Raw genomic sequence first — 19,162 nt, forward strand, 5'->3', positions numbered from 1 at the left:
AGCAGTCCAGTGCCTACCAATGCAGCTTACTGTGTGGCTGAAATGTACATTCAGACGGCCCTGAATGGCAAGATTTTTCCACGTTGCTGGCTACATTCAGACCTCAGAAAAATTTATTCAAGTCAACTGGTTTCGGTCCGCAACAAAAAAGTTACGAGAAAAAAGTGAGTGTGTTCTTGCCCTAACATTCTGGATCTGCTTGCAAGCAAAATGATAAATCAATTGGTGTGGGAAACAAAAAGGGAGAGAGATTTCTTTTGGAAGCCATGTGAAACTGTAGCCTATTTAAAAAAAAAAAGAAAAAAAAAAGGGTCATCCTATCCCTCAAATCTCTAGAAAGAGCAGTTAATAGATATTTAGCCCTAATCCCAATTCTCTCAAATTGCAAGCTTTGTTTGCAATTAAGCAAGGTATTAAACATGTGCAGCTCTTTTCTGGATCATGTGTGGATTAAAATGATGGTATAATTTTTTTTTAACTTATTACAACACTGTATGATTCTCAAAGGTGAAAATCAGGTAAGAGGAAGAATATCTTAAGGAGTTTGGGAAAATTCTTATATTATCTTTCCAAAAATTTAAATTTAAAAGATACTGTGTAATACTTAACGTCTCTTTTGTGAGATTTTCTGGTTTCTCCACTGAAGGAGCAAAGGAAATCAGGGAGGGAATGGGGGTGGGGAAGATGGGAGAATCCGAGGAAGAAAAAAGAAAAAAAGTGGTTGGGAAGGGAGGGAGGGAGGAGGGCAGGAAAGAGTCAAAAAGCCTACATTTTCCTTAATCTCAAAGTTCCTGTTTTTATCATCAATGTTTCTTAGAGCAATTTTCTCAGATCATTCTACAGAACGGATTTATTACATCAAGATAATATTATCATAGGTTGTTTTAACAATTCCTGAAGTCCAAGCTGAAACCCCATTTCCTCCTAACTTACAACACTTTCCTATTTGTTTTTAAAAACCCTGAGTCTAGTCATTGTAAGCACTGCTTAGTATTTGACTGTTTGGGTGTGCAGATCTGTCTAGCCATTCCAATTTCCTTGAACTGCCCACAGCACATAAGATACATTCTACTGAAGGGATGGCCCGAAGTGCTTGCTTTCTCACCTCCAAATGATCATAATTAGTAAATTCTTTATTTAAATTTAGAAATTGGGAGCAAACTGGAAGGTCATTCATTTTGCAGTGTAACCTGGGTTACCCTACCCCAACCCCAGCTACAAAAGACCAGAGCAGTCTTGTGATAAATCTCAGGTTTACATGCAGAAGGTGTACCAACCAGCATAAAGGGATTGTGAAAGAAGTTGGCTTCTCCTTGCAGCAGATAATAAGGGTGAGGTTCATAGTAAGTAGCTTGAGGATGCTGCTATGAAGACAATAGGTTTCTTCCTATCTGCTTACCCCACCATTCTGTTCAACTTTTATAAATTTATCTGACCCAATGAAGCAACATTATCCAAGCCACATCCTTCTCTCTTTGGCATCCCAATTCAAGTTGCTTTTCCTTACTAGTCCAAAGTATTAACTCATCTGGGTTTTTTGTAGTTTCAAATCTTGACTATGCAGCTAAAAATACAAACGATGGGATCACTACTGTGCTCATTGCAGAAGGCTTACCCCTCTCATTCCCTCTCAATCTCCCGCTCTTCTTAAATAGGAGGTGGACCACCCTGTCTCATGGCACAGCGAAGTGTTTACATTGCAGTACTTGACTGTGTAATACATCTGGCATTTTTGGGCAGGATTCCTGAGCTAGGGGCCAGAAGCCCTTAAGCAATGATTTAAAAGGGAAAAAAAATCATGCACACTGACTTAACAAAGCCCACTTCCAGCTCCTTGTGTTTACTTTCATATATGCTTCATCAATAACTGAAGACTATCTTGATTGCTAAATTGCGGAAGTCTACTGTTTTTCATTTATTTTAACTATAATAGATAAAGCTTGTGCTGTGGTATGGAAGCTTGCTTCTCACTAGCCTTGCCTTCATAGCCAGTGGTGTTCTGGGACCCACATGCAGTGTGGACCACTTGGGCCTACTCACACCTGGGTTTCTGTATTAGAAATAAGGCCCTGCCTCCACATTATAAATCTCTCCAACAACAAACTTGTCACTCATTAGCAGGTACCTGACTGCCCACCAACGAGTTTCCTTAACACATGACAGCTGTTTTTCCAACTATGCTCTAAGCCCCCAATACCACAAAATGGTCACAGTCTTGAAGGGACTGAGGACAGGAGGCATCTTTCTGTAAATACAACTCCTAAAACTCTCCACAACAGTCAAGCAGTTCCTTGTGGCAGCATTCTACTGTTTTGAAAGGCTAGTTATTTCTGTCAAACTTAAAGATACAAGAAGAAAAACTGAGATATTGTAGTGAAGGAAGTAACAACCCTATATCCAATTAAGAGGAAAAAAAAAATCAAAAAGTATTACCATAAAGCTCCTAAATGCAGAGTTTAGAAGCAAAGAGTAATAAAAATGCTTATATTTCGGTGACCCTGATGATGACTGTGTATTCGAGGTAGGTTTCCACCAAGGAAATCCCAAGGAGCTTCCTCTTTCCGGGCTGCCAGAAACGCCTTCATGAGCAGAGTTGTCTGCTTTCCGGGATGTCAACTGAGATTTCTCATGAGGACAGACCATCTAATGCTGTGGCATCAGCCAAAATTTGGATATGGAAACCTGTCCTCTTCCACCTCTATCCAGGCTCCATGCTACCTTTGGTTCTGATGAGAGTTCCACCCAGGGAACACCCGAAGGTGGAGGACCTGGGCAGGAATGTCATGGTGACGGCTTCACTCACCACCTCAGAAACACATGGGGCCCAATTCTTCACATTCATATGGCACAGTAAGCACAGGGGACTAGGATTGTTTCAGAGTCCACACATCAGTGGACTCTAAAGTTACTCCAAACGCTCATTAAAATGCCATGACTCTTCAATAGGAGAAGCACATCTCCCCATCAGACAAACAGCCTTGAAACCAACCCTCATACAATCTAAGAACCCTAAAGATGCAGATGGTAGCGCTGCATCGAGTAACTCCCACAGCTGATTTGAAACAATACATTTTCTAATTCCTTCCTGTCAGTTTGTGATTAACCAGATTTACTACCATTTCAGATTTCACACTAGTCATTCCAGAGAGCCACTAGGACTGGATTTGGGCAGTTTATGAATAGGTGGGAAGACGGACACGTGGGAGGGAGAGGAGAGAAGAGAGGGGAGAGAAGAGCAAAGGGATACAGGTGACGGAGGAGGGAGGAAGTAGGATGGAGAAAAGGTTCTGGGAACCGATGTGCAGCAAAGCAAATAAAAGTATTTTAATAATAGAATCATTCAAGTATGGCAATTATTTAGGGAAGTCTCACATAGCTACCGGAGAAGGCAATGGCAAGCCACTCCAGTACTATTGCCTAGAAAATCCCATGGATGGAGGAGCCTGGGAGGCTGCAGTCCATGGGGTCGCTAAGGGTAGGACATGACTGAGCGACTTCACTTTTCACTTTCACACACTGGAGAAGGAAATGGCAACCCACTCCCGTGTTCTTGCCTTGAGACTCCCAGGGACGGGGGAGCCTGGTGGGCTTCCGTCTATGGGGTCACACAGAGTCGGACACGACTGAAGTGACTTAGCAGCAGCAGCACATAGCTACAATTCTCTCAACCTTTTTTTTTTTCAATATAGTGTTAAAATAGTGTATTTTTGCAAAATGGCTTCTATTAAATCTGGTCTCCTTTCAAATAATTTAAACTATTTCTATACTTGTTTTAAAAGCCAAAAAAAAAAAAAAGTTTAAAATAAAACATTCCCCTCTTCAACTAGTTGAATAGATTACTCTTCAGGAATTAAATCTGGGCAGATTCAGTCCTACTGGCATGAACAAAGTAGGGGGGCAGCCATATAAACAGCCCCTTCCACTGCTTAACTGTGACCCCCCCCCATAAGAGAAAGAGGGCAGACAAGTTACAGCTCAGCCCGAGTGGACAGAGCTGCAGGGGTCATGGGGAGGTCAGCTTTGAAGGAGAAATCCCAATGAAATATAAACATGGCATTGTGGAAACCAGACAAATCTCCCATAGCTTGTCCAGCCAGCGTTAATCTCGCCATCAGCTGTGGCGCATAATCCAAACAAACTGATCTGGCGGTTCATACATCTGGAAGCTGTCATCTTCTGGAACCTCCAAGCAGCGTTCCTCATATCTGAAACACTCCATCGCCCAACCTGACCTCTAAACTTGTCAGAGGGTCAAGAGTGGCAGGCACCAAAGAGATGTAAGGATTCAGAGGGTCAGTTGCCATAGGAAGACGACATCTGAGGCTATCTGTTATTTTTAAAGCATGTATTGTTGGGCATTTATTTTTTTATTGTTTTTCTCCAGATATGAGAGATATGCCACAATTGCTTCCACCTGTATGTATGTGCTCACTGTCAGAATCTAATCAATAACTATCTAAAACACATAGTCTTCATTTTAAAAGTGCCTAGGGGACCAAGGAGCAGAAAGGAGCTGTTGCCTTTTTCTTTCTCTCCTTTGTGAAATGCCAAACCCACCAAACTGACAACCCCACAAACCAGAAACTGGCGGATAACTTTGGAGAGGGCAGTAAGAGCAGAGCCTGTGCACCGCTTGCCTGGCAGACGGGCTTCAGTCCCTTGTTATTTCTTTGGTTCTGTTGCACAAGAGCACCTGGCGAAAAGTGGTGTGTGACAGGAACATCTGGAGGAGAACTGGGTCACCAAGAGCCCAAGTACTATGTGGGCTTCAGAAAGGAGTTGTTATTGCTGTATGAGCAAAGTCCAGTGGTATCTTTTGTTGCTTTTTGTAAAGTCACATTCATGCTAAAAACCTTCAGTCTACTGTGCTGGAAATCCAGTGGTCTATCTGCAAAATTAAGTTACCCAAAGGAAAAGGAAAAGGAAAAAAAAAAAGTATCAACTATAACACTTCTCCTTTCTTCTATGGCCTACCCCGACCTGTTCTCAAGTATTCATGATGTTTTTACTTGCTACTTAATAAAATTCTAAGGATAATCAAAAATTTAAATTATTTGCATGAAAAAAGTTAGAAACCTGGGTCAGTAAATACGGGGATGGGGAGAGAGAGTTATCTTAAAGCTTTTGCATTTATGGCAATGCTTTAGCAGTGTAATAAAAGCATTCCACAGCATCGGGTCTTCTAACTGAAATCTATTACCTATTATCTAAACCACTGGTTCTCAATTGGGGCAATTTTGCAACCCCCACCCCCACATTTGACAATGAATAGAAACACAATGATCACATCCAGGAGAGTGCTGCCAGCATCTAGTGGGTAAAATCCAAGGATACTCCTAAACATACAACAGGGCACAGGACAGCTCCCACAACAGAGAATCACCCAGCCCCAAATGTCAATAGTGAGAACCTTGTTCTAAACTGAAAAGGTGAAGCTCAATTATCTCTTCTAACTGCCTAAGTCAGAGCCCAAAACAGCCAAGAACACTGAAGGCTTATGCTAGCAACTACCAACTCTAGAGCACTTAGAAATATCAAGCAAGCATTAAAAAAAAAAAAAAAAAGTCCATTTGCCTTCAAAAAAAAAAAGGTTATAACTTGGGTCTTCCTCTTTTGATGCTGGGCTCCAGAGATGTTAATAACCAAATACAAGACAATGTGGATTCATTTCAAGGCTGTTATCTTTCGCAGTAAAGGAGGCAATGTTTAGAGAAAAAACCAAAAAGCTCAAAAAGATAAATGAATGTTCTGTCACTGGAGAATCATGATAACAAACTCATGTCTCAGAGAGGGTTGGAGTGGAGGTGTAGATACTAAGTGAGACAGAAGGATAAAAGCGCTAAGCAAAAATGAAAACCAACAGCGAAATGGGCAAGATTAAAAAGAAAGCATTTCCCTTCTGTGAGATCCAGGGGAAGCTCTCTGGTACCAGGGAGGGAGCTGGAGGCCAAATACACTAGTGTAAACCTTGAGGCAGGCAAAGAATGGCTAAAAGAAGATCTGGCAAATCCCCACTGATACCACCTGCCAAACACCCTGCACACATCAGAGACCTTCCTGCTACAAAGCTGGACCTTCCAAGACTCAAGGTGTCCCACCTCAAACCTGCTGTCCCAACCAAAGGTAAGCACTGGGAGTTCTTCCAGAGACCACACCCCTGTCCTCTGAGCCTTTGCCCATGCTGTTCCTTTGACCTGGAATGCCCCACCACCAGCCCTGCCCCTGACTGACCCTGACTCAGGCCCCTTTCAACAGGGCTGTACTACAAGGTGCCCCTGCTATCCTGCCACTGGTCTGTCTGCTGGGTGGAAGTCCCCTGAGGACAGGGATGATGGTCTTTCACTAACATCACTCTGGAGCTTCAGGCAGTACCTGACACAGAGCAGTCACTGAGAACACGTGCTGAATGAGTATTTTTAAGTAACACTCTCTCCCTGACCTTGCTGCCACTGGCTGGAAACATTCCACATATTATTTCATCCACCCTCAGGACTCCGTTCACAAGCAATCTAGATTTGAAATTTTTTTACTTGCAAATACTATAACCCTAAGACCCAAGCTAGCACCTAATGTATATTGACAGTTTCTTAAAAAGCAAGCATTGTATGAACACTGGAACTACAGAATCAAAGAATTCTTATCAACAATGCCATAAAAAACATCTTCCTTATCTAGCTCATATTGGCTGCACTTTGTGGCCAATGTATTCAAACTGTCTTTATAAAGCCATGTTTCCCCAGCATGTTAAACAAAGCATGAAAGCCAAATCAAAGATACAGCCTATCAAGTGGATCCCTTTAATTTGCTATATTAAAAAGATAACATTATTTTGGCAGATATGAAAATACTTGTATGTGTATACACAGATATAAAGGCAAGTGAAGATATTAATACATTACCTATAAATCAATCTTATCTAGATATGAATGTACCTGTGTACATGTGTAGCTGCTTTTGCATATATGAATGTCAATTTTTATCAACAGAAGAAATAACATTTTCCAAACTGTCCCTCAGCACTCTCTCCCCTTGAAATCTCTTATGCTTTCCTTTCTTCTGTTGCTTTTTAACTAAGAAAATATGCAACCTCCATTCACTTGGTTTCTTTAGTGTAGCAAGCACCCTTGTTTATGTCCAGAATATCTGCAGTCTCTATTAAGAAATGACTAACAGATTTCTTTGCCGATAGTGATGAAGAATGTACCTAAGACACTAAAGTGCAAATTAACCTACATGACAAGTTACTTCTCATTTTACTCTACTAAAGTTTAGGATAGCAGAGAATTCTTACTCTGAAAAGCAAATAATCCCATTATTTGCTGTTGATATAAACACTAAGCTCACTATGTCACAAACAAGACTTCCGCCTTGTTACCTCTACTATGAATTTAAATTAAAATTATAACATGGTATGGTGGCCTGCTTGGTTGGGTTTATTTACACTTTTGAAACTGTTACTTCTACCGGGGAAGAATCGAGTATGGAATGAAGGAATGGCAAATCAAGGTCAAGGCAACAGGAGACCAGGCTGACTTAAGTCACCAGTAGGCAGGGCAGACATGGAGACACAGAGGATCCATAATTTCTCACTTATAGAATAGGACAATAATTCAATCATCTAGTAAAAAATATGTTACAAAGGCTATCAGGTTATAAAAATAAAGATAATAGACAGCTCCTTTCTGAGTGGTAAGGCATGTGATAACATAAATGCAAAGGGTAGTTGTTTAACAACTGACAGTATGGCGTATCTGGCCAAAGAATCAGTGAGCCACAGTGAAGCTGCCAAAACAGAATGGGAAGGAAAATAGCTCAGAGGTCAAAGTAGGCACAATGAGTCTCATCTCAGGCGTGTCATTCCCCAGCACTCTATCACTAAGCTAGAGTCCCAGCATGTTTCTCCTCCCAGGACTTGAAATGAGTTATGTAACGCACATACACAGTTACCTCTAAAAAAATTAATACAATGTTATACAAATAAGTGGGGGCTTCCCTGGTGGCTCAGATGGTAAACAATCTGCCTGCAATGCAGGAGACCTGGGTTTGATCCTGGGTTGGGAAGATACCCTGGAGAAGGGAGTGGCTAACCACTCCAGTATTCTTGCCTGGAGAATTCCATGGATAGAGAAGCCTGGCGGGCTACAGTCCATGAAGTCAAAAAGAGTTGGACACGACTGAGCTGGACGCACACACACACAAATAAGTTAACATTAGTTGTCTATAAACTTCAGTCTAGCCAATCACATAATTTCTGAATGGTCCAGGGCCCCAATGAGCTACTGCACCCTATCCCTGCCACACAGGGGGCCTCCCACTGCTGCTGTCCACTCAGCTTGGGCCTTTGTTTGACCCCTTTTCTGAGCTTCTGCTTAGAATTCCCTCCCTCCTCTGCTCTAGGTTGCCCTAATTTGCCTCACCACCTCCATGGAAGGTTTTTTCTTTTGCCATTCAACTTTCAAATTTAATGCAAGTCTGACATTCAACTCTAATGGTTTTAAGTGTGTGAATTTGTGCACAGGGAGTGCCTCACATCTTCAGAGTCCCTTTCAGTGCCCAGCACCGTGCTGGGACCATTATAGATGCACAGTAAACTTGCTGTTAAGACATTATATGTGCTTAATAAAACCCTTCTTTTATCTACTAATGACAACGAGGCGCTGAGTTGAGGTAAATTACCCCATGGATTCAATCCAAAGAACACTGTTGTATTAATTACCAAGCTACTTAAGGCAAGAATGTTTTCTGATCTTAATTATTTGGACTATTATTTTAATTGTCACTTCTCAACTAAAGACTCCACCATATGCTTGCAAAACACTGAAAGCTGAATCTTCCCAAACAAGGCAAGATTTAATATTCTCCAAGGCTAGGTCTTCAAGAGCATTCTGAAGAGGGATCAATTATGCAAGGACTCTTAGACTTCCAAATTTTGTCTTAGATATCACTAGGAATGCCTCAGATATTCCGTTTTGAAGTATCTACATAATTACCTCAACCCATCTCTCCCATCTGATTGTAAGAGATTCCCTAGGTAGTGTTCAGGGGTTAAATGTTTCCAAACACCAACGTTACTTTCCAAAAAGAAAAAAAAAACAACAGAAAACAAAAACAACCCCCTTCCCTCGCCTGCCCCCTCCCCCCGCCCCAAACAAACCCCCTGAATCAAAGAGATTTACAAAAAGGATGTAAAATGTTTCCGTCAGCGGTGGCGGCATAAGTCTCTGTCTGTGTGTGATCTATTTTAAATTTACAACCACTTGAAAAAAAAAAAAGACTTCAAGAACCCCCAAATTGAGGAATGTGGATAAAAGATTGGCAGAACCCTTGGAGAGCTCCCATGGCCCCTCCCTCCAAACCCGCGTTCTTAAAACACATTTTTTTTTTTTTAATTCTCTCAGCCTGCAAAACACTGCCTTCTCCCAGAATAATTCCATTTTAAAAGCCCCCACCCGCGAGGAAACATTAATCTACTTTGCAAACAAGCGTTCCAGTCTGTGCTTTACTGTTTTTTTTCCAACTCCTTTTCCCCCAACCCCCCCTTTTTTTGTACCTTGAGACAAATGTTTTTTTTCCCCAAGAGTTGAAAGCTGTCCAAAAACAGGACCACACACGCCGCCGCCTCCGCAGGCCCGCGTTGCTCCCGCCCCCCTCCCTCCGCGCGGCGGCCGCGGCCGCCGGGGGCGCGCACACTCCCTCCAGCCGGAGGGGTGGCCTCTCTCTGCCCCCACCCTCCTTTCTCTTTGGACGCCGTGGGTGGGGGTGGGGGCGGGAAGCAAGCTGAGGACGCGAGCAGGGAACGCAGACGCCTTCCTCTGGCCGCGTCTGGGCGCGCGGCGGAGGCGAGCGGCGGTGGCGGCTGGACCTGGGGGCCCCCCCGGCCGAGCGGAGTGGTCTGTCCCGCGGAGGGGCCCCGTGCGCCCCCGCCGGCCCGCCCTCGCCACTCTCTCCCACAACACCTCGCAAAGCGCAGCTCCCCGAGTAGATTACAGCGCGGCCTTTGTCGGGCGGGCCTGGCTCCTGGCCAGGCGCCCAAACAATAAACAATTCCCCCCAGTGCGGGCAGGGGGTTTTCGCTCTTCACAGAAAGGATCTAGGTGTATGCTGGCAAATATCTTTATCAATTGGAAGGAAGGGAAGGGGGCCTGGGTTGGGGGGACGAGAGGGCGGCGCGGCGGGCGCGAAGTTTCTTACCTTCCACCCACAGCTCCTCCACGTTGGTCTCGAGATTAGCTGCCTTTAATCCCACAGCGAAGGCCCCAAATATGAGGAGGCCTACAACCAAGAACTTGCCGCAGTTTTTTTGAATGTAACAACCCAGTTTAAATAAGAGTCTTTGAAACTTCGCTCTCAGCCACAGCGGCGCTTTCCGGCCAGTAGCTTTCCCCTGAGGATGAAGCAGAAGGGAGGAGTGAGCGCCCGGGAGTCGCGGGCCGCGCGTCCACGCCCGCTTGCGCGCACACGTCCGGCATCCCGCGACGGCGTGGGGCGGGGGGGTGCCCTGCGGGCTGGAACCCAGGTCGGCCAGAGGAAACGCGAGCGGCGTGGGTGGGGAGGGGAGGCTGGTCATAAATCAAAGTCAGGCTGCAGCGTGGGAGCTGCACCTCGGCCACAGCAGGGGCGCCCCCACGCGCAGCCTGCGTAGCATCCCCAAGTGACTTTAAGGTCTGGGGGGACGAGGGACTGCGGGAACAAGAGGAAGCCGAGGCAGTGAGGAGAGACACCATTCAATACAGGAAATATTCACACCGGTCCGGGAAGGGAGGGGCTGCGTAATCCCTGCGATGGAGCCCATTTAAGAACAAGCAAACCACTGCGCCCTTGCCCGCAAGTTCTGCCCCAGCCTTAACCCTTCTCGGGGTGCTCCGCCGAGGTCAGGGACTGGGTACAAGACCGCTTTGGGAACAATGTATGGCGGGCTCCCCCATTCTGATTCCCCCGCCCGACTTGGTAGTAAATTGGGATCCACGTGGTGAGCGTGGGCACCGGAGCTCACTCGCGATGCATTTCCATCGCGTTGGGAGACGCCGTGTGAGCTGAATTAGGAAATGGGGCAGCCATCTGCAACTTACGACAATATTTGTGATCGGAAGAGGGCAGCCACATGGATCTTTCCCTCCTCTCCCTTCCCTTCTGGTTAAACGCGAAAAGCAGCCGAGTGCACAGGGGACGAGCCCAGGCCGACGCAGTCGGGGGTCCTGGCTGGGTGCTGGCTGTTCCCGGCGGCGGCGTTTCCCCGGCGCTGGCCGCAGCCCCGGCGGGCCCCTGTCTGGGTGCTTGCCTTCCCCAGATTCCACACATTTCAGCGAACCTCGTAAACACAATGAACCCGGCCGTTCCGCAGACCCGCACCGCGAATTTAAGGTGGCAATTTGTTTACAACTTCCCTTTCCCCGCGGACTCTGAGAAGAAGTGCCTCAAAAATTGGAAAAGAAGAGGGGAGATGCCCTCTTCCGAGGATAATTTTTAAGGGAGCAGAGATTTCATGCTCAACAAAAGCAAAACCGGCTGCCAAAAAAGGAAACCACCTTTATTTCGGCTCCCTCCTCCCCCACCTCTCTCCGCCTCTCTCCACTCCGCCTCCCCCTCCAAGATGTTAAGAAATGTGGCAGCATTACAGGGATTTAGGCTGCAAATAGGGGCAGGGGCGCAGGAGGAGGGGGCTTAGGGGCATCGGGCAGTGCCGCGCTGCGGCGGCTCTTGAGGTGGTCCACTGTGGACCGCTTTCCAGTGCTCCGGAAAAGGCACGCTGGGGAGGGCGCGTACGCACACACACACACACACACACACACACATACACACAATCTCCACCCCCTGCAGACCTCCGACAGCCCTTTCCTCCCAGGACAGGAGGGAGGGTTTGAATTTTTCAATCCCCACTTGTCTTTTTTTCCCCCTTGGAGGTGTGTGTGTGTGTGTGGCGGGGACGATTCCAAAGAGGAAGAGGAGGGAAGAGAGAGTGGGAGGAGAAGAGAGACTGAAATGCACCTTGGAAATCTGCTCCAGAGCGAAGGCGGCGTCGCAGTAGCTGGGCCGGTGCAGATAGTCCCAGTCCGGCACGGCGTTGCGGCGCAGTCCCCCGGTCCGCCTGCGCCTCCCGCCACCGGCCGGCCGGCCCGGGGCCCCGCTGCAGCTGCCGCCGCCGCCGCCGCGGTCCTGGAGCTCGGCGGCGTTACCAGCCGAGGCCATGTTGCCGCCGCCGCCGCGGGAACCCAGGCTTCCCGGGCGGCCCGGCGCGCTGCTGCCGCCGCTGCGGGCTCCCGGCGCGCCCTGGCGCTCGGCTAGCGAGGACGCTGCTGGCCGCCGGCTGTTCGGGCTGGGGCTCCGGTTGACAGACCTGCTGCTGCCGCTGCTGCTTCTCACACAGCGGGCGCTGCTGCCGCTGCGGCCGCGGCCGCTGCCTGAGAGTCAGACCCTGCGCCTTCCATTGCCACATTGCGCGGGGGTCCCGAGGTCTCTGCGGCTGCTGCTGCCCACATCCAGTTCTCCGGAGGGCGAGAGCCGGCGCGTGGAGCCAGCCTGTCCTTCGGTCGCTCGCGCGGCGCTCCTGACTGTCCCCAACTCCCCCTACCGCCTCCCGCCCCGCGCCGCGACCCCTTCACTGCAGAAAGCGCCAGCAAATCCCCGCCGCTCCCGCCGGCCTCGCTGACTCTCTCGGCGTCTCACGGGTAGCCCGAGCGGCCGCGGAGGGTAAAGGCAGAGCCGCCGCCGCGGGGTCCGTGGGCGCCCGGCGGGTCTCAGCGCTGTCGGGCCGGGGCAGCCGCCGCCGCCGCTGCAGTTGCGGCGGTTGTTGCTGGCGGTGGCGGCTCCTGAAGCTGCTGCTCGGGCTGCTCGCGCTCTGGCTGCTGGTTTCTAGGTGGCTGCTTGGTCCCGGACTCTGCTTTCTTGTGCTCCTCGCTGACCCGCTGGACCATTCTGCCCCAGTGCAGCGCGCCTCTCTCGCTCCCGGGACCTGGGGACTCCGCTCTGTGTGTGTGCAGCGGGCAGCGGCCGCAGCAGCTCCTTGATTCAATAGATGAGATGGAAGAAGAAAAAAAAGAACTCTCTCCATTTGGAGAAAGAGGAGGAGGAGGGGAGGGGGTGGAGGGGGAGAGAGCGAGCGAAAGAGAAAAAGGCTGGAGCTCCCGCCCCCGGGGCTGTCAGATGGCTTGGGTTTCTGCAACGCGATTGGCTCGCGGAGGGCAGAAATTACTCAGCAAACATGACTATTATTAGCTGCTTAGCAACAGCTCACCAAAGTAGAGAGACCACCCAGGTAGGCAACCCCAGTGTGTGCATCCCGGGCTTCGGGGGGAGCCTCCAAGAGCGCCAACCTTCTCGCATGCAATACTTCCATTAAGGAATGCTCCCCCTCCCTTTCTTTCTTATTCCTTTTCTTTTCAACAGTGTCTTCTTTTTGTAAGATGCTTTGCTCGCGCGCGCGCGCGCATACACACACACACACATACACGAGTATTTGCCTCGCGATAGACACGGGGGAAAATGTAATATTTTTTAAAGCGCTTAAACAATTTCAGAAATTTCTTCAAAGAAAACCCTTTCAGCGGCACCTTGGCCTCAAGCTGCAGCAAATACTGGGAGGTCCAACTTGAATTCCCAGGCCTGCACCAATAATGACAGGGTGGTGGATAGTGCGCCAGTGTGTGCCAGATTTTTTTTTTTTCCTTCTCTCTTTTCTTTTATAACCAAAGAGAAGACTTCGGCTCTCGCAGGGAACAACGCCTCGCATTAAGATAAACAAAATGGAAAGTTAAAGAGGAGAGTAAGAACGTTGGGAAAAGCCACCCTTTCTGAAAATTCGCTCCCCCCTCTCCGTTTTCCCTCTCTAAACCCCACGGCAGCACAGTCCAGGTTTGAAGGAGTCAGTGTTTTATAAACGTAGAATCCAGACACAGAAGCAGTCTCGTGGAGGCAAAGGCGTTTTTATTTGAATCTTTAATGCGACGTTTGTAGAAGAGAAACAACAGAATCCTTTTAACAACCGGAGAAACATAAATGTTTTCTTTAGAAAGAAAAGCTTTCCTATTTTGGATTCATTTGGACCCTCCCCCTTTTCATTAACTACAAGTCCCAGTTTATTTAAAATCTTTTAAACCCCCAAACTGGTACGCATCCTGTTATATTTAATAGTAGCGTGACATAAAGGAGAATAAAGGCTTTGATGCTGGATTCATTTGAAACAAATTGTGCGCCGATTGCGAGGACTTGTCCGGACACTGCAGTCAGTGTCACCGAGACATCAGGGGGATTCGCTTCCCGTTGGGGCAGAAAACCTGCGAGTCTGAGGTGGATTCTGGGGTCAGAGACAAATTAAACTGCCTACACGGCTCCGATTTTTATTAAAAAAAATTTTTTTTTTGGAGAGTATTTTTCTTTTGCAAGTTAAGCTCCTCACGGAGATAGAGACCAGACCCACAAACTCTGTATTCTGTCTCATTTTAGTATTTGGTTCCCCACACCGGCACTTTTTTTTTTTCTTTTTTAAAAACAGTATTGAACTGCAGAGGCACTCCCTGCAGCAAGTAGCCGACTGAAGCCGTGAAATGGGGCAGTGTGGCTTTAAGATGCACACGGTGTGTGTTCATTGAAAAAAAAAAAAAAACGGAAAGGAAAGAAAGAAACCCAGATGGAGGGAAAGGGGGAGGAGCGGGGGAGAAGGCGGAGCCCACGAGACCACGTGACCTAAGGCCCAGTCGGCGCGCGCTCCAAGGGCCCGGAGGCCTATTACGCGCGCGCGTGTCCGAGCGCGCCGCTAGCGCGCGCGCTAAACTCCGAATTCCCCACTCCTACGCAACCCTGGTCAAGCAGGTAGGGAACTGGATGCGCTCGGCTAGCGCCAGGCGGGCTCCAGGTCTCCAGCGCTGGCTCCCGGCAGCCCAACGGAGGCGCACGCCCCACCGGCGCGGACGGACGTGCCGGACGCGCCGTAGTACATTCCTGAAGGCGGTCCGGCCCCCTTACGTCGTCCAATGCCTGCGCGGCCTCCTCGTGGTCGGCCAATAGCTTATCGCTCGGGTCCCTTCCCATTCAGCGGCCCAGTCCCGAAAAGAACTGCAGCCGGGCGCGCCGGCCACCCGGGCGGCCCACGCGGCTCCCGCAGGGGGCCAGTCGGCCAGCCCTCCCCGCCGCCTTACTTCCTCTTCGGCGGCTCCCCCCTCCCTCCATCTTTCAATCTCCGCTTTCCTTTCTCCTTCCTCTTTTTCACCCTCCCTTTTTTTTTTTCTCCCCCTTCTCTCCCCTTCCTACCAGCCTCACCACCTTCCCTCTAGCCTTTTCTCCTTCCTGGTTTCACTGGGAGGCCCTGCCCTCTGAATCCCAAACTGGCGAAACGCGTGCGGTACCCTGGGCTGGATGGGGTGTCCTGCAGAAGAAAGAGACAAAGACAGCAGAAGTGTCTGAGGCGGTGTTCACGAGATCGGGAGGAGGACCTGAGTACCCGACCGGCGCGTAAATTCGAAACTTAAAACTCCGAAGGAGCACGTGATTTTGTGCGCGGCTCTAGGAAGGGTTGCGAAAATTCAGAAAAGACAAGCAACGTGCATTTCAAATGACAGTACGTTAATAAGATCGCAGGAATATTGGGCTCGACTGAGAGCAAGCTTAATCTTTGAGCAATATCCTGGTCTTTATTATGTTTGGTAAATAGCGTATCGGGACACGTGATAGATTATTCTTTTTTTTTCACTGAATGGTTCTACTGCGGTTTCAAGTCTAACCGTTTTGTGCGTGGCGCTGGAAATTAATTTTTAAAGGTTTTGGGATGGTACCCCTAACAAGACACGTCAGTCTAACATTTGAGGCTTGCTGTGTGGCAAAGGTCACCTAGCTATAGACAGGGTGCTATGTTTTTCTTTACGAAATTCTAGACAATGTTTTAGACCAAAACATTAGTTTTTCCTGTATTGCAATTTCAGTATAGGTTATGGAATTCTAAAATGAAATGATAAGCTATGCACACATAACAATTTCCTATTACTCTCCGCGCAGCTACATATACACCATTTCGATGACAAAACCTCTTTCACTCGGGTTCATTTCCCTGGGTTTGACTTAATTCCTAAAAGTTCTGAACACTGATCTCTGGGGTTTTCAGCTCCCTTAGCCCCCTCACCCGCTATTTGATAGGTTAACTTTTCCCTATTCAGACAGTAGTCTCGGCCTGTAAATTCTACCATGGGTTCCAGGACGGCAATCCCCAGCCTGGGCTCTAACAAGCGCTATCTTAATCTCCCCACCCCCACTGGCCGCTTCCCCTGTGGTCTGCTTTTTTCATACACGGAGATGAATTACTTTGAGGATCTAATTGGCCTTGTTTCTGTAACGTTTTAAGAAAGGAAGAGGAGCCAGTGTAAAAGCCTGCTCGACTTGGGTGGTCAGCGCTGAGGCTGCCCCCAATTTGCCTCATTGCTGATGCATGTGAGTTCGACATTCCCAGCGATAATGTTGTTCCTAATCAATCTGCCCTTATTTACATTTGTAAGCATTGTCGGCTTTAATATGCATGCCCTGTGCACGGCACCGCTGCGCCACACCGGGTTTGTTAACTTCAACCAGGATTCTCCAGACCTGAGAGGAGGCTGACAGGAGGAGCCAGGGCTGCAAAGGTGTCTGCTGGGAAAAAATCTCTTTAGTGGCCTTTCTGCACTGAACAAGTGAGACGCTTGGTGCCTTTTCAACCAGCAGGAGTTGCTGGCCCTCTTTCTTGAGTGTCCCATTTTCCCTTTCCAAGTGAAGTTCATCTCAATGCATCAATTGTCATTTTGGTCTCCCTGTCATGATCCAAGACTTAACTGGAATTTGTACTTTTCAAAACACATTCCTTAGACTTTTAAAATATGATTCCTTCATATCTTTTCTCTACTCCAATATTCAAATAACCATGGTCACACCACACACATCTCAAAAATGACATCTGATTATCCCAATGATGACACTGAAATAAAACATCTGCCCTTTGTGTTTGGACATTCCAGTGATAAGAAACTGTGGGAGCTGCACTTGGTGGAGTAGTGAGAAACCACGCTGGAACTTGACTTTTCACTGGTTTCTCAGATCCAGCTAATTAGGTCTTTAAAATCTAATGTAATTTAGCTAATATCTGCGGAGTACAAATGAATGAAGGAGTAGATGTATTCTAGTAATTTGACCTTTGGGCCATGTTATAATTTTATCTACTGAGCTTAATACTCTTCCACAAATGCAAAGAATTGCAAACATTACATTAAGTCCCACAAGTATTCCTGTGGAGAGGCTGCAATGGGGAGAGAACTGGGGATTTAAAGTGATATTCTATTTGTGGATGGAGAGCCCAGGGTACTGGATGTGAGTGATGGGCCAGAACCTGAGCAGTTCAAAGCAGGTACCTTGGATAAAAGTTGACTCAATTCAAGCCATTTTTTGGCTCCCTAAGAGTGCCTTATTATTTCCTCATTGGCAGCTTTTGTATTTGCTTAAAGGTGATGGTAGAAAATGAGTCTAAAAGGGGGAGGGAAAAAAACAATTCAGCAGCCCCAGAATGTAACCCCCTTAAGTATGACTCCCCTCCCCTTCTCCCTTCAACCTTCTGTTTCCTCCTGTATTCCCCCCTCCCCAGAACTGGAGGAAAGGGAACAGCTCTAGCCAACTTGTCAAAATAATGCTGCTAATTACCCCTGATCTCCTTTAATGGGAAGCTGCTCCCAATTCTACAAAAGAGTAAATGAGGGGTCTACAGCACAAACCCAGGAGCACTGGCTTTTTGTGTGTGTGTGCTTGTAGTGAGCTTGGGGGGGGGGGGGTAGTTGGTGGTGGTGGTAAAAGGAGATGTCCCCAGAAGGTCCTGGAGATCTTTACATTTATTACTCCAGGTACACATGCTAATTTGGAAAAGGGACTTAGACTTTCTGCGGTGCCAAAGCAATTGGTATTCTCTTGCTGGGAATGTCACTAACTGCAGAGAAAATGCTCAGTCTACAATGAACTTGAAAGAAAACAGCATTGACCCTTATATTGATTTCTTCCCTTGTCTATATATCTTCTTAGCCACATTACTTTAAGAGATGGAGATGTATTCTGGAAAGACCCAAACTTCGAACATTCTTCCCTCCATCTCTCTCTTCGTCTCTATCTCCCCATCTAATATATCCATATCAAACTCTGCATTTGGCAGAAGGCACACCATTCATTTCAGTGATCTCTGCCATCGGGTCTTGCATGAAAAAGAAGCTGAGCAACATGATCCCTTTGACCCACTGCTGGAGCAACAAATTTATTAGAGATATAGGCATGAGAAATGAAAGGGAAGTAAAACAATTCCAGCTTATTGTGTGTCTTTCTTTCATACTGCTAATCCGGTTTACACATCACGCCTACACGTCTCAATAGGGCTTTATACACTGTGGCAGAGGCGGGAGAAAATAAAAGGTGTGTGTGTGAGAGAGAGAGAGAGGACAAAATAGGGAAGACAGATATTTTAATCTATTCAATCTATATTGATTTGCCTCATTAGTTTTTCTATCTGTAGAAAGTTGAAGATAATTTTTTAAAAAGTCATTTTTTTCCACAAAATAATTCCAAATGGTGCTAATTTCTATTCAAATAGCTTGGTACTTTATATGACTAGGTTATAACCAGAAATTAGAAACACTTCTCAGTGAGTTTGAAATGAAGCTAATACCCCAAATTGAGAATGGGCCCATGGGTGTCTACCTTGATTCAACATTTTAAAAGAAAAAGGTCTTAGACTCAAAGGCGAAAGGCCGTGAAACACAGCCTTGTGGAAGGAAGCTGGGTGACAACTGGAACACACACAAACTCACAACTGAAAGCCCTTGTTTTACAACATGGGTACACAATGCACCTGAGGCAACAATTTATACCACCCAGAAATAATAAGTTACAGTAACAAAGGGTGACACCAAAAGGCATTGTCTTTCTTTGTAGAGGCAATTAATTGCATGTTGAACTACTGGAGCCAAAAAAAAAAAAAAAACTAACACACAAAATGCTGAAAAAGGACTATTGTAGGAGTTCAAGACCTCAGTATCAAAGTATTAAAAACTTAGAACCACCCATAGTGGGTTTTTATTATTATCTCATGTTCTTTCATATGGTTCCTCCCTAGAGAGGAAGGAAGGCTAGAAAGGAAGGAAGATGGTCTTCTCTCCCATGTCTATGAAAACAGAGG

The 19,162-nt window shown here is 47.1% G+C and overlaps 1 protein-coding gene and 1 pseudogene across 4 annotated transcripts in view; one reads left to right on the forward strand and one right to left on the reverse strand.

Annotated features, from left to right (window-relative positions):
• Positions 1-12,193, reverse strand: part of PTCH1 (patched 1) — a 61,232-nt gene extending 49,039 nt beyond the window's left edge. For 2 of the 4 annotated variants that reach the window (XM_055427433.2, XM_055427434.2), the window contains exons 1-2: positions 11,986-12,193; positions 10,192-10,384 (exon numbers count right to left, since the gene is read on the reverse strand). In XM_055427433.2, coding sequence (XP_055283408.2) covers positions 10,192-10,384; positions 11,986-12,186 — 394 coding nt within the window. In that variant the 5' untranslated portion in view covers positions 12,187-12,193. Of the gene's footprint in view, positions 1-9,550; positions 10,136-10,191; positions 10,385-11,069; positions 11,356-11,985 lie in introns of those variants that run through there. The other 2 variants (XM_055427437.2, XM_055427436.2) reach the window with 2 other exon arrangements.
• A 1,005-nt stretch (positions 12,194-13,198) lies between these two features.
• On the forward strand, positions 13,199-18,917 carry LOC148777397 (uncharacterized; annotated as a pseudogene).
• The last annotated feature ends 245 nt before the right edge of the window (positions 18,918-19,162 follow it).

Source organism: Moschus berezovskii, chromosome 7 (assembly GCF_049115385.1).
Source record: "Moschus berezovskii isolate FMDL1 chromosome 7, NW_MosBer_1.0, whole genome shotgun sequence".
NCBI classification, from domain to species: domain Eukaryota; kingdom Metazoa; phylum Chordata; class Mammalia; order Artiodactyla; family Moschidae; genus Moschus; species Moschus berezovskii.